Source organism: Aotus nancymaae, unplaced genomic scaffold (assembly GCF_030222135.1).
Source record: "Aotus nancymaae isolate 86718 unplaced genomic scaffold, 86718_ANA_hifiasm-v0.15.2.pri h1tg000019l, whole genome shotgun sequence".
NCBI lineage: Eukaryota > Metazoa > Chordata > Mammalia > Primates > Aotidae > Aotus > Aotus nancymaae.
Window position 1 is genome coordinate 16,519,689 of NW_026988431.1, and position 15,732 is coordinate 16,535,420.

General features: G+C 38.2%; 1 protein-coding gene across 5 annotated transcripts in view; it reads left to right on the top strand.

The window, feature by feature from the left end:
* The window catches only part of PLD1 (phospholipase D1), a 206,898-nt gene that overhangs the window by 97,615 nt on the left and 93,551 nt on the right, over positions 1-15,732 (top strand). For all 5 annotated transcript variants that reach the window (XM_064378643.1, XM_012466706.3, XM_012466705.3 and 2 more), the window contains exons 9-11: positions 4,655-4,807; positions 8,443-8,592; positions 9,296-9,379. In XM_064378643.1, the coding sequence (XP_064234713.1) occupies positions 4,655-4,807; positions 8,443-8,592; positions 9,296-9,379 (387 nt within the window). The remainder of the gene's footprint in view (positions 1-4,654; positions 4,808-8,442; positions 8,593-9,295; positions 9,380-15,732) is intronic.

The window sequence follows — 15,732 nt, forward strand, 5'->3', positions numbered from 1 at the left end:
TAGTTCAGCCATTGTGGAAAGCAGTGTGACAATTCCTCAAAGAACAAAAACAGAATTATTTGACCCAGCAATTCCATGATTGGGTATATACCCAGAGGACTATAAATCATTCTACCATAAAGACACATGCATGTGTATTTTCACTGCAGCACAATTTACAGTAGCAAAGACATGGAATCAATCTCAATGCCCATCTGTGGTAGACTGGATGAAGAATATGTAGTACATGTGCACCACAGCATATGAAATCATGTACTTTGCAGCAACATGGATGGAGCTGGAGGCCTTTGTCCTTAGAAAACTAATGCAGGAACAGGAAACTCAATACCACATGTTCTCACTTAGAAGTGGAAGCTAAATAATGAGAACTCATGGATACAAAGAGGGCAACAACAGATACTAGGGCCTACTTGAGGGTGGTGGGTGGGAGGAGGGAAAGGGAAAAAAAAAATACCTGTCAGGTACTATGCTTAGTACCTGGGTGACAAAGTAATCTGCACACCAAATCCCCTTGACACAAGTTTACCTATGTAACAAACCTGTATATGTACCTCTGAACCTAAAGTAAAAGTTAAAAGAAATATATATATCTATTGATAAAAAAGGAAGAAGTCAGAGGAGTTTTTATGAATGGCATAATTAAGAGCTTTCAATAAAGGCCAAGAAGAGCCTCCAATAAAGGCCAAATTACTTGATATCTAATGACTATTAAAGTACCTGGTATCTAATGACTGTTAAATGACAATTAGCCTGATATCTAATGACTATTAGAAAGAACAACTACAAAACAGATATCTAATGACTATTAGAAAGAACAACTACAAAACACCGATGAAAGAAATTGAAGAGGACCAGAAGAATTAATAGTATTAAAATGACCATATTGTCAGAAGCAATCTATGGATTCAGTGCAACCCTATCAAAATACTAATGACATTTTCACAGATAGAGAAAAAACAATCCTAAAACTCACATAAAACCACAAAAGACCCTGAGTAGCCAAAGCAATCCTGAGCAAAAAACAAAAAACAAACCAAAGCTAGAGGCATCACACTACCTGACTTCAAAATATATTACAATGCTATAGTAACCAAAACAGTATGGTATTGATATAATAACAGACACACACCAAGTAGAACAGAATAGAGAACTCAGAAATTAATCCATGTACCTATAGCCTACTGATTTTTCCAAAGGTATCACAAACATTATTTAAGGAAAGTGCACACTCTTCAATAAATAGTGCTGGGAAAACTGGAGATCCATATGCAAAATAATGAAACTAGATCTCTATTTCCCACCGTATACTAAAATCAACTCAAAATGGATTAAAGACTTAATTGTGAGACCTGAAACTATAAAATTGCTAGAAGACATCATAGGGGAAATGCAACCTTATGTTTAGTGTAGCCCTGTTCACAATAGCTAAAACACTGGTCTAGACAAAGATTTTATGGCTAAGACTTCAAAAGCACAGGCAACAAAAAAATAGACAAATGATGGGACTATATTAAACTAAAAAGCTTCTGAACAGTAAAGGAAACAATCAACAGAGTGAAGACACGACTTGTACAATGGGAGAAAATATTTGCAAATTATTTATCCAACAAGGGAATAATGTCCAGAATCTACAAGAAACTCAAACAATTCTATGGTAAAAATACAAATAATCCCACTAAAATGTGGGCAAACGATTTGAGTGGGTATTTCTCAAAAGAAGACCTACAAATGGCAAATAGATATATGAAAACATGCTCTACATCACTAGTTATTAGGGAAATGCAAATGAAAGCCACAATGAGATATTATCTCACCCCAGATGGCTATGATCAAAAAGGCACACACACAAAATAACCAAAGTCGGCAATGATGGGGAGAAACAGGAACCCTTCTACACTGTTGGTGGGAGTGTAAATTAGTACAGCCATTATGGAAAACAGTATGGAGGTTGCTCCAGAAACTGAAAACAGAACTACTATACAATCCAGAAATCCCACTACTGGATATTTATCCAAAGGAAAGAAAATCAGCATATCAAAGGGATACCTGCACCCCGACATTTATGCAGCACTATTCACAATAGACAAAACATGGAATCAACCTAAGTGTCCGTTGACAGATGAATGGATAAAGAAATGTGGTGCATATACATAATGGATATTTATTCAGCCATAAAAAGAATGAAATCCTGCATTTGCAGAAACATGGATAGAATTGGAGGTCATTATGTTAAGTGAAATAAATCTGGGACAGAAAGGCAAACTTCACGTGTTCTCACTCAGATGTGAGAGTTAAAAAGGTTGATCTCATGGAGGAGGAGAGTAGAATGGTGGTTAGCAGAGGCTGGGAAGGGTGGATGAGGGGATGAAGGGAGGTTGGTTAATGAGTACAAGCATACAGTTCGATAGAAGGAATAAATGCTAGTGTTTGATAGTATAGTAGGGTGAATGTAGTTAACAGCAACTGATTGTATATTTCAATATAGCTAGAAGTGAAGATTTGAAATGTTTCCAGTGCAAAGAAATGGTAGATGTTTGAGGTGATAGGTATCCTGAATACCCTGATTTGATCATTACATGATGTCTACATGTATCAAAATATCAGATGTACTCCATAAATATGTATGATTATTATGTATCAATTAAAATATTTTTTAAAAACCATTAAACTCATCATAATCAAAACAGAAATCATTACCTTTTAAATTCAGTTTTCAACATCTAGTTGTCAGTGCTAACCAGCATATTTCTAGACGGCCACAACTTGGAGCAGCCAAAGTGGAGCTATTTACATAGACTACATACAACATGAATGGCACCCACTGGAGTCGAGCAGTGCCCTGGCTGTGCAATATACCCAGCCATCTTATTTCAGTTGCTGAACAAGATGATGTATTGCCTATGTGGAACTTTTGTGAGAATTAGAGAAAAGCTTCCCATTCCTGCAGGATGATGCAGCCTGCACCAGACCCCTTCTTCAGCAGACATTGTGCAGGGCACACCTGGACAGTTGTATCTGCAGCCTAGCCCTGAGGGCATGTTTTGTAGCCTTTGACCCTAGTAGTTAAGCCAATGAGCTTGTGTTCTCAGGAGAATCTCTCAGATTTGTTTTCTAATGCCAATGGTGGGAGCTTGTTCCACCTGGATATGGGTCACCCCCAGACTGTTTTCTGTGGTGTAGAGGTCTGACCAGAGCTGGGGCTGGTGCCATTCAGGTATTTTTTACTTCCAGGCAGCAAAGTCTGGGATATTTGACATTCTCCTCAGATACACAGCTCTACCAGTTGTGGTTCACAAAATCTGTGGCACCTTCCTAGTCAACAGTGTAGCACACCAGCTCTCCGAGCCTGGGCCACTTTGTGCCATAATTTGCATCAAAAGTCCAGCCGAGAGGAAAGATTGCAACTAAAGAACTTTGACAGCTATGTGATGCGTCTGCTCTCTATTAGCCTTAACCACAGTTTATCAACAGGCAGCTACAGGCCTAGACTCATAATTTAGGCCCATCAGGATCACTGAGTTACCCTTTATATTATAGCCTTGGTATTTGTATTGAGGAGTGTTACGAGAACTCTTATAAAATGTATAATTTCTGTATTTGCTTTGAAAATTGTCATCGGGAATATTATTCATTATGTTGTTCAGTTGTCTTATGTTAGGTTCCAAATGAGAAACTGTTTGGAATTTGGTTTCGGAGGAAATCCAGTTATTTCTTTAATTTATTCATTTGACAAGAAAAACCAGGAAGCTTATACCCAACATCATTGTGTCATCTCTGTAATTATATTTACCTTTATGGTTAGTTATTTTAGGTATTTACTTTCCGTGACCTTGACATTTTTCCTTTTTTAACCATACCACATATGTTCTTTGCTGTAAGTTATCCTAAATCCACCCTAGGCCCTTTTATTAGGAGGAATATAGCTTATGTATTAAAAAACAAATACATGAAATGAAACTATGTGGAAATCAATGTAGGTTGGTCTACATTAAATTCCAAGTTATAAAGCCATTAACACAGAATGCGATCCCAATTTCAGTAAAGATTTATTACAGATATATTTTAAATACTGAGTTGCCATGCTATATTTACAGTATTACCGAGTTTACATTCAGATATTCCAACCTTACTATTCCATAATGTGGAAGTGCTTAGAGTACTTTACTTGGTTTGATATGCGCTGTTAAATAGCCCATTTTCTTACTTCTCAGTTTTCAAATGGTTCAGTCGATCACTCTGCAATTGCAAGGCAAATAGGAATACATGTTGTTATAATTAGCCTGATAAAGTTACCGTTTGCATTCACTGTGAGTGGATCCCATCTCCTCTGTCTTGTGCTTTCCATCATACATCCTGTGAGTGCTACCTGCCAATATTAGGGACATTCCTTCAGGTTTTGCCATTTATGTTTAAAGAGCTAATGAATGACTGTGAATTACTTGGTACGCTGCTTCTTAGAAAAATGTAATAGAAAGGATTTGTTGTTTTTTTGTTTGTTTGTTTCATGGCGATTAAAAAAAAAAGTCTCCTGTGTAGAAAATGTAATTATGTTTACAGTCTGCCAGAGTGATTATTTAAGTCTTGTCATAATAATTAGTTCTTCTCGTTTCAGTTATTCAGTACAACTTTACAAGTACTTATTACCTTCTTACAGATGGTTAATAGTGAAAGATTCCTTTTTACTGTATATGAAACCAGACAGTGGTGCCATTGCCTTTGTCCTGCTGGTAGACAAAGAATTCAAAATTAAGGTGGGGAAGAAGGAGACAGAAACAAAATATGGACTCCGAATTGATAATCTTTCAAGGTACAAATTTCAAATATTTTAAAAAGATTTCTACAAAAATATCTTATAAACAATCTTTTCCTCAACCTTAAGTAAAAAAGGAGTTTAAAAAGTGGTAGAAAATTGTAATTTAGAGCTCATCCTCAATCAATAGAAATCAAACCACTTTTTTTCTTGTATATATTTTAAAGAATATCCTATGTGCAACAGAGTCAGAATAAACAATCCCATATGTAGATGTTTGCCTATGTTAACAGAATTTTCTACTCGATTTGCCAGTATACTAAACAGAGAGAGTGATAGTTCGCATTTTAAAAATAAATTAAAATTTTATAAATCAATATTCTTTAATTAATAAAACACCAATAGAGTGATTTGATTTATAAAAATTCTGTTACACACACATTTTAAGAAAGATATCTTCTTCTTTTTCTTTGAGACAGGGTCTCACTCTGTCACCCAAGCTGTAGTACAGTGGTGCAATCTTGGCTAACTGCAACCTCCATCTCCCAGGTTCAAGCATTTCTCCCACCTCAGCCTCCTAAGTAGCTGGGGCTACAGGTGCCCGCCACCACACCCGGCTAAATTTTGTATTTTTTGGTAGAGATGGGGTTTCATCATGTTTGCCAGGCTGGTCTCAAACTCCTGACCTCAAGTGATCTGCCCACCTCGGCCTTCCAAAGTGCCAGGATTACAGGCCTGAGCTGCCACGCCCGACCAAGAAAGATATCTTGAAAGGACACTCATGTACACTTATTATAGATTTTATTAGTGAGTACATGTGTATGTGATCTTTCTGGAAGATTGTAGTTATACCAAGTATGTGTGTCTTTATATGTATAGATCCATTTGTCTCTATATAGTTCATCATCATGTATATGAATATATATGCATTTCTCTCTGTACACAGCGACATAGCTACATATTCCCTTACTAATTGGTGTGTGTGTGTGTGTGTGTGTGTGTGTGTGTATGAAAAGATGCTGAACTTCCTGATGATATTCTGTGAGAATGGAACATTTAAGATTGTTAATGGAAATATAATGTGCTGCTGTTACACCTTCCTCCTGCATTCCTCTTTTACAGTGAGCCACAGACATCTGGCCACAATTCTCATTGGTTCCTAACTTTACTGGCCGCTTTGTCTGCATTTACCACCCTTGCTTACTTGTATGTCACTGCCGAATGAGGCCATTCACATCCAGGTCTCATTACTTTCCTTCCTGGCATAAGATTCCACCCATCGTTTTATCAGATAAGACCAAATTCCCCCACTCATTATTGACAGGCATTTATTTCCCTGCCTTTATTTGAAATTCCTCCCTAATACGCCTTGCAGGTTCTATGGAGGCAGGATTTTTTCCTTGCCTCTTTCCCTTTGCTTTTCTTATGCCCATGTTTGGAATAGTTATTTTTTTTTTCTCCCTTGATTCTGACTCACATCCTGTCATAATGTCTTATCTTGTCTCTTCCGCATAACTGGTTTTCAGATGCATTTTAGCTCAATTGGAGTAGTGCTTGCAGGATGGGTCAAGCCCAGGCACCTTCTGTGCCCTCTTGTCTCCATCCCTAGAAACCCCTGTCTCCTTTACCACGTGTGATGGGGATGCTTCACTCCTCTCAGCTCCAGCATGTCTCTCCTCCCGTCTCCACAGCCTGGCAGCATCGGCCTCTCTCTGATGGCCTAATGACTTTTAGACAAAAGCCAGCATCTACCACTGACATACCGAGGAAAGCAGTTTGGACATGCCTAATCTTTATAAATGATTATTTCAGAATCTGTGAACACAGCCTCTTCTCTGCTTCTCATCAGGATCATTGTATTTCCTCAAAAAAGCAACCTCCCTCCTCACTCACAGTCTTCTTACATTGGCGTGGTGGTAGATTTCTGCCTACATGGCAGGAATACAGCTGGCTGCAACACTCTGTTTTCCTTCGAACTTCAAATTTGGGTAACTTATTTTTCCCTCTTGGTAATAGGCGGAATTCTGACACTTGACATTAAAAAAACCTTTCTGCAATCCACTCTAATTTTTTTTTTAACATTTATAAATCTGTAAGAGTTTAGGATCGTTTAGTTATTAGTGACAGAAAAATCTAATGCAAACTGGCTTACCCCAAAGAGAACTAAATAGCCATGTTGAGTATGACTGATTTCCTTGTAGCAAGATGGCCACCTCCCACACTCACACCAAATTCTGAGGAAGCAGGAGAGTCCCTTCCTGGCGTTCCTGAGCAAGTCTTCACATTTGCTTAGGAATGGCTGAAAGAATACTCATGTATATTTGTTACAGGAATGGATGAACAAATGTATGTTGAGTGTCCTTTTTTCCTGGTATCAATGTTTAATCGATTACTATTGCAAAAGAACAGTTTTCCTATGATTAGTGAAGTAGAAAATTCACAATATATTTAAGAGTCTGCTTTGGGAGGCCGAGGCGGGTGGATCACGAGATCAAAAGATCGAGACCATCCTGGTCAACATGGTGAAACCTCGTCTCTACTAAAGATACAAAAAATTAGCTTGGCATGGTGGCACGTGCCTGTAATCCCAGCTACTGAGGAGTCTGAGGCAGGAGAATTGCCTGAACCCAGGAGGTGGAGGTTGCAGTGAGCCGAGATTGCGCCATTGCACTCCAGCCTGGGTAACAAGAGCGAAACGCTGTCTCAAAAAAAAAAAAAAAAAAAAAAAAAAGTCTGAATTTAGATGCTGACCGGGGGTTCAAGCTCCTGCCAGACTGTGACTTCATCCATAAATTCCTATCCTAAAGCTGCATGAATGGGTAGAACTGGCTCACACACTCATGCCACAACCACCTTCTGGGACCAGGGAGATGGAATATGCTATTTTGCTTAGCTTTGGTGAAGAGAAGGGATGATATTTCCAGAAGCTGAGGGAATGATACCGGGCATCACAAAGGGAAGTGTCCTCTAGAGCAGGGGTCCTCAACCCCCTTGGGGTATCAGTCCAAGGCCTGTTAGGAACTGGGCCACACAGCAGGAGGTGAGCAGTGGGCGAGGGAGCATTACCACCTGAGTTCCACCTCCTGTTAGATCAGCCATGGCATTAGATTCTCACAGGAGCTTGAACCCAATAGTGGATTGCACATGTGAGGGATCTCGGTTGCACGCTTGTCATGAGAATCAGATCACCTGCTCATGACCTGAGGTGGAACAGTTTCATCTCGAAACTACTCCCCATCATCCGCGGAAACATTTCCTTCCACAAGCCTGTCCCTGGCGCCAAAAAAGTTGGGGACCGCTGCTCTAGGGGAGCCAACAGCTCTCTAACTAATACTCAAAAGCAGAGCCTCGCTTTACCCCTCTTCCTTCATCCTCCTCATGCGCTAGCACACAGTTCCAGGTCTATGGTAAGTACCTTTCTGCGTGTTTGCGTGAGTGAATGAATAAGTAACCTGAACGTTTATTTTTGTTATATTGAATATATTTTTAGAAAGCAACCTTCCTCCTCAATCATAGTCTTCTTATCTTGGTGTGGTGGTAGAAATGTACCCCAAAAAATGTTAAAATGCCTGCTTTTTTGATGTTCTTTGCCTAAAATTTTCAGTTTATGTTTGGTATACTACCAAATAAAAAAGAACATGAGATAGAACACAGAGTGACCATTCTTTTCTACATTTGGCTTTTCTTTAAAGGACACTTATTTTAAAATGCAACAGCTATAGACATGCTCGGTGGTGGGGAGGGGCTATAGAAGAATTCATCCAGAAACATGGCACCAACTTTCTCAAAGATCATCGATTTGGGTCATATGCTGCTATCCAAGAGAACTCTTTAGCTAAATGGTAAGTTATTATTGCCCTAAGGCTGTCAAGGCAGTCATACATAGCGTCTAATATTATGCTGGCCTAAATTCACCTGGAATCAATTTTAAAACCTGTGAAAGATTATGCATCATACCTAACTAGGGCTTCTTTTTATGTGATAGTTATGGCACTACCTCATCATAGATTAGTTTTTCAATCGTTGCTTTTAAGATTTTTCACAGTGAGCTTAGCTAGCTTTAGATTTTGAAGTTTGAATTTTAAAGCTAACTTCACACTTTTCTTTAATGATGGAAATGGAAGATTTATTTAAGTCATTAGCCATAATTTAGGAAAAAGCATTTACTTGCTAGATATTTCTTTTAAATAAAATCACACTTAGCATGTTTTTCTACCATTGAATTGGAAGCTAGTTTGCTTTCAGTCTCAGAATAAAAACTGTAAGTTCAACATGATAGAAGAATTCATTCATCATCATTCGGATGATGAGGCTCAATACATTTGTTGTTCTCTAAGCAGAGAAAAATCAGGCTGTTTACTACTTACGACCCTTCCTAGGCCGGAGGGAAGTTGGTATTTTCAATCCTTGTTTTCCAGTTACATAAAGTCAACTACATAGTGTTATGTGGACCCTCTAGGCAGTGGCTACCATGCTTTGCTTTACCGTAAGATATGTTTCTTTTGTTTTTTGACAACAAAAAGGAACAATAAACTTGTCTTTCAGGTATGTTAATGCCAAAGGCTATTTTGAAGATGTGGCAAATGCAATGGAAGAGGCAAATGAAGAGATTTTTATCACAGATTGGTGGTTAGTATTTGTCCCTGGGAAGTTTTTCTGGATGTCTCCGTGTTTGGAAATGGACCGTGGTATAGTGCTGCTCAAGAATTACACATTATGAAAGTCAGCAGTATCAATGGATGGTTTGGCCAGAGTCTCAACCAATGAACTAAGCCTTCAGTGAAAGGCCTTTTCAAAAACTTTGGCCTCAACAATATTCTTAAAATACTTAGTTTGAACAATTTGGTTTTGTATTTGCATTTGGGAGCAGACTTCGAAGTATTCATTTCAGTAAAGATTATGCTGTAATGTAAGTACAGTTATAGAGGTAATGGTGTCTTTGGGTGTCTTTTTCTTATTTTGGTATGTCTATCATGAGGTCCAGTGAATATACCTCTTCTAAATTGTCCCTTTGATATTGAAATAGTTGCACTTGCCTGTTACTGTAAAGATATCCTCTGTAATGACCAGGCCTGGTCAGCTGTTCTAGAGATATATCAGATTTCAACTTTGTGACCACCTTAAAAAAATGTCCATAAGAGTCACTAGGCTTATTCAAGTCACCAGAAGCCTCATATCTGAAACTCATTTAGTTCTTGGGAAATTTACTCCTGGAGTTCGTGTAGGCATTTTAGTCTGACTTCAGTTCCAATCATTCATCTTCCTGGAAAGTTAAAACCCATTACACTTGCCAACACTGGCTATGATGGAAATGGAAATGTCTAAAATGTGTTTCCTTCTAGGAACTTATTAATAGTTGCCTGAATGCGTCTTATTTTACTCTATCCAGTTTCCTTCCAAAAGGTACCTTATATGAACTGTTACTATATCATCATAATTTATTCCCTTCGAATTCTAGGTTTTGTGGGCAATGTCAATATCTAATTCAAGAATGGGAACACATCTTTTGCTTCAGTTGTCTGGAAATCTACAATTCTAAGGCATGCTTTCTTACCCTTGGCCCTGTTGACACCTTGGGCCAGATAATTCTTTGTTGTACGGGGCTGACATATGTGTAGGATGTTTAGCAGCATCCACTAGGTACCAGTAGCAAGTTCCCAGTTGTGACAACCAAAATATCTTCCTACACTGCTGGATGCTCCCTGGTTGGAGTCGGGAGAGGATACAGGATCCCTGTTGGTTGGGAATCACTGATAGAGGAGACAGGGTATATGTTGACCAGCATGTTCATGCTGGTGGCGGAGCTTAATTCTGGTCTTCCTATTCTTGCCAACCTTTATCTTTTCAGTCAGTTACCAGGAAGAAAAAAATGTTTCATACTTAGGAGCTGTGCCGTTGGTTGAATATATATATATTTTTTTGAGACGGAGTTTCGCTCTTGTTACCCAAGCTGGAGTGCAATGGCGCGATCTCAGCTCACCGCAACCTCCACCTCCTGTGTTCAGGCAATTCTCCTGCCTCGGCCTCCTGAGTAGCTGGGACTACAGGCATGCACCACCACGCCCAGCTAATTTTTTGTATTTTTTAGTAGAGATGGGGTTTCACCATATTGACCAGGATGGTCTCGATCTCTTGACCTCGTGATCCATCCGCTTTGGCCTCCCAAAGTGCTGGGATTACAGGCGTGAGCCACCGTGCCCGGCCAGTTGAATATTTTATAAACACTTGTGATAATAAATTTGTGCCAGTGAGTACTATATATATTCTTTTAAAAATATATTTCCGGGCCGGGCGCGGTGACTCAAGCCTGTAATCCCAGCACTTTGGGAGGCCGAGGCGGGTGGATCACGAGGTCAAGAGATTGAGACCATCCTGGTCAACATGGTGAAACCCCGTCTCTACTAATACAAAAAAAAAAATTAGCTGGGCACGGTGGCGCGTGCCTGTAATCCCAGCTACTCAGGAGGCTGAGGCAGGAGAATTGCCTGAACCCAGGAGGCGGAGGTTGCGGTGAGCCGAGATCGCGCCATTGCACTCCAGCCTGGGTATCAAGAGCGAAACTCCGTCTCAAAAAAAAAAAAAAAAAAAAAAAAAATATATATATTTCTGAAAGTTTGGTGAAGATATGAGAGAGACTAAAAGTAGTTTTTCTATTGAGTCCAGATTTTCATGCTTTATGTCTGAACACCAATTTTTTTTTTTTAACTTTTAAATTCAGAGGTACAATTGCCGTTTTGTTAAATACGTAAACTTGTGTTATGGGGCTTTGTTGTACAGATTATTTCATCACCCAGGTATTAAGCCTAGAACCCATGAGTTATTTTTCCTGATCCTCTTCCCTCTACCCTCTGAAAGGCTCTAGTGTGTGTTCTGTGTGTCCATGTGTTCTTATCATTTAGCTCCCATGTATACGTGAGAACATGTGGTATTTGGTTTTCTGTTCTTGTGTTAGTTTGCTAAGGATAATGGCGTCCAGCTCCATCCATGTGCTGCAAAGGACATGATCGCATTCTTTTTTATGGCTGCATGGTATTCTGTAATGTATATGTGACACATTTTCTTATCCAGTCTGTCACTGATGGTCATTTAGGTTGATTCAATTAAACATATAAGGAATGGAACCCTGAATGTTTTCCACTCTACTTTCAGCAAGAGAATGAATCAGGAGTTATTTATTTTTCATGACTGCACTAGGATAGCATTTTATTACAACACACCATTAGAAATAAAACCTTCACAGTAATTTCCCTCAACAAGTAATGAAAATTCTTATGCAAGCATATTGCAAAAAGGAGCAGTCAGAAACTTAACCAAACTCTAATATGCAAAGATCAGAGAGAGTGGGGTTATCTACCACAGTCTCTGTACAGTCTATATGGTAAATGGACAAAATAGGATTAATAAAACAGAAGAATACAAAAGAAAAAAAGTGAACAGAGATTTTTAAAAGAGGGAGTTTGTAAAGGATAGAGAATAGAAGAGACAAAGGTTGGGCTGGAAACAAAGGTTGAAAGAAAATAAATCAGCATTGCATTACTGACTGGCTCACAAACAAAGGCTATTCTAGGTAAGAGAATATATGTTTTCAATGTATTTAAGTTGATTTTAAATGCAATTTTTTAAAGTTGGTTTAATATTGTCAATGTTTTTCAAATGACGGGTTGAGCTTCTTTAGTAATTGTTTATTAAAATAATTTAGTAGGTTGTGACCAGCATTTTTTTTTTTAAATGGCATAGGATTGGAAAGGGAAGGGAAAAGAAAAGAAAGGAAGGTGCATTGTAAGTGGTAATAAGGGATACTTAATCTGGAAACTTTCATTTCAGTTGTAGATAGATAGAAACTTTTATTTCAGTTGTGGATGGCTAGATAGATGATAGATAGATGATAGATAGATAGATTGATAGTTTGATAGATAGACCAGATATTGGTTTGGGTATATAATGTGTTTCTTTCTGCAGCTTATAGTCCAAAAGTTTAAAAGTTTGAAAGTCACTGACTTCCACAAATGGTTAGCAAACTTTTTATGTAAAGAACCAGAGAGTAAGTATTTTTTTAGGCTTTTCAAATCATGTATGGTCTCTGAAGCATATTGTTTTTTACAACTCTTTAAAAATATAAAAACCATTCTTAGCTCACAGGCCATACTAAAACAGTCTGTGGGCAACATTTGGCTTGTGAGCTATAGTTTGTTGACACCTATCTTAGAAGATAGATTTAATTTACCACATTTTATCAATACTAAGAGCTAAATGTAGCGTTTTCAAAAGTTGTACCATTTTACATTTTCACCAGCAATGTATGAAAGTTACAATTCTTCCACATAATTGCCAGCACTTACTGTTGTCCATCTTTATTTCAAAGGGTATACAATAGTGTTTTATTATGATTTTAGTTTGTATCAGCAGTATCATTTCATGTTTAGCAAATTTTCATATGATATTTGGACATTTGTTTAACTGTTCAAATCTTTTCCCTTTTTTGAGAGGGGGTTTTGTTTGTCTTCTTATTTAGTTGTAAGAGATCTAGTTAAAGTAGCTGTTCCATTTCATTCTGGCCTCCATGATTTCTGTTGAGAAATTCGCAGTCACTTGAATACACTGTTCCCCTTTAAGTGTGTGTTGCTTTTCCTCGGAGTGGTTTCAGTATTTTCCCGTCTTTAGTTTTCAGCAGTTTGGCTGTGATGTTTGGGGTTCTCTGAGCTTTTGAATCTGTAGTTTTATATCTTTTGCCAAATTTAAGAAATTGTTAGCCATTATTTCTTTACACATTTTTTCCAAACTTTCCTCTTGCTCTTCTCCTTCTGAATCTCCAGTGACACAAATAGTGTCTTATTTATTTACCTTGAGATTCCTGGACTCTTTCCTCCATGACAGGGTCCCCAGCCCCCAAGCCCAACCAGTCCCCAGACTGTTAGGAACCAGCCCACACAGCAGGAGGTCAGCCAGTGGTTGTGCGGGGAGGTAGCAAGCATTAGCATTCCTGCCTGAGCTCCGCCTCTTGTCAGAGCTGCCGTGGCATTAGATTCTCAAAGGAAGGAACACGAACCCTATTGCAAACTGTGCATGTGAGGGATCTAGGTTGCTTGCTTCTTATGAGAATCTAACTAGTTCCTGATGGTCTATCTGAAGTGTAACAGTTTCATCCAGAAATTATCCTTCTCTCAACTTCCTGCCCATGGAAACATTATCTTCCATGAAACTAGTTTCTGGTGCCGAAAAGGTTGGGGACTGCTGCTCCATGACCTCCATTCTGGTATTGAGCCTGTCATGCCAGGTTTGAGGGATTTATTGTTTCATTTTATTTTTCTAGTGCTTTTGGTAATTGTGTTTTTCACTTTGAAAATTTGTATGTGGTTCTTCTTTATATCTTTTTCTATGAGACATTTTTGTCTTTCCATTCATTTTCAGAGTGTTCACCCTTACTTAGAGCATTTTAATAATATCTGACAAAGCCTTAAGTAGGTAATTTCAGTATCCCTGTCATCTTGGTATTAACATCTGTTGCCTCCCTCTTCCAAACAAGATAACTTTTTTTTTTCCTGGTTGTGTGCCTGGTACTTTTATTGTATTCTAGAAAATTTTAATATTATGTTATAAGACTCTGAGTCTTGTTTGAATCCTGTGGATAATGTTAGTATTTTTGTGTTAGCAGGCAATTTACCAATTTCAGCGCAGGCTTAAAGTTTCAAGCAGCCTTTTATGAGTGTTGTTTTAATGTTGGTTTTGTTGTTAATGCCTTTGCGGTTCTGTTCAGATCTGTCCCATATGTGTGCCACCTAGTGGCCAGCCTGGGACTTGGGTGGTGGTCTATTCCTCAGTTCGGTTCTCAGCCTCTTTGGTGTGATGTTTAGGATGAAATCTATGCATAGGCAGCTTGGGAGTAAGCCAGGAAATCAGAAACGACTTTATGGAGCTGCTTTTCTGAACTCCTCTCCCTTGTTTTTAGTTTCCCATGGCTTCCCTTTTTAGTCTTCTAGCCTGAAAGGTGGGGTTTTTATTTACAGTGCTCTTCCATGTGCTTTCTCTGATGACACCCACGTCCAGAGCCAAGCCAGGCGTAATTACATCACCATTGGAGAGGAAATTTCCTCTCCCTCAGAGGTTTTAGTACCTTTGGACTCTCCACTGCAGCCCTGTCACTACCAGTGGTCCTTTTCTTTCTCCTCAAGCCTGAACTAGAGGATTTTTGAAGTTCTGTCTGTGCCAATGCCCGTCTCCAAGTTTTCCTGCCAAGTCAAGGAATCAAAGGGGAAAAAGGTGGTTAACTTATCACTGGTTAAGTGATGCTTCAAATTCTGTTCTTCTTTTTCTGTATTGAGGTTTCCACTTATTTAGCTCTTATGTAATATTCCTCAGCAATGTTTTGTATTTTTCTATGTATAGGTCTTACACATATTTTGTTAAATTTTTCACTGAGTACTTTATGTTTTTTTGATATTATTGTAAATTGTATTTTAAAATTCATTTTCCAATTGCCGGCATACAGAACTAGAAATACAACTGATTTTTGATTTTTGCATATTAACCTTATATCTTGTGACCTAGCTAAATTCATTTAGTGGTGCCAGTAACTTTTTTATAGATTGTTTGGATTTTCCTATAGATGATTATGTGATCTATCAATAAAGACAGTTTTACTTCTGTTCTAATCTGTATGCTTTATATTTTATTTTCTTGCCTTGCTGCATTGGCTAGTATCACCATAAAATGTTGAATGAAAGTGGTGAGAATGATCATTTATGCCTTGTTTCTAATCTTAAGAGGAAAGCATGCAGTTTTGTTATCATTATGTATGATGTTAGACATAGATTTTTTATAGGTACCCTTTATTACACTGAGGAAGTTTTTTTTCTATTTCTAATTTATTGTTAATGGATATTGAATTTCATCATTTCTTCTGCATTTGTTGAAATAATAATATTTTTCTCCTTTTTGTTGTTACTGTGGTGAATTATATTGATTTCCAACTTTTAAACCAACCT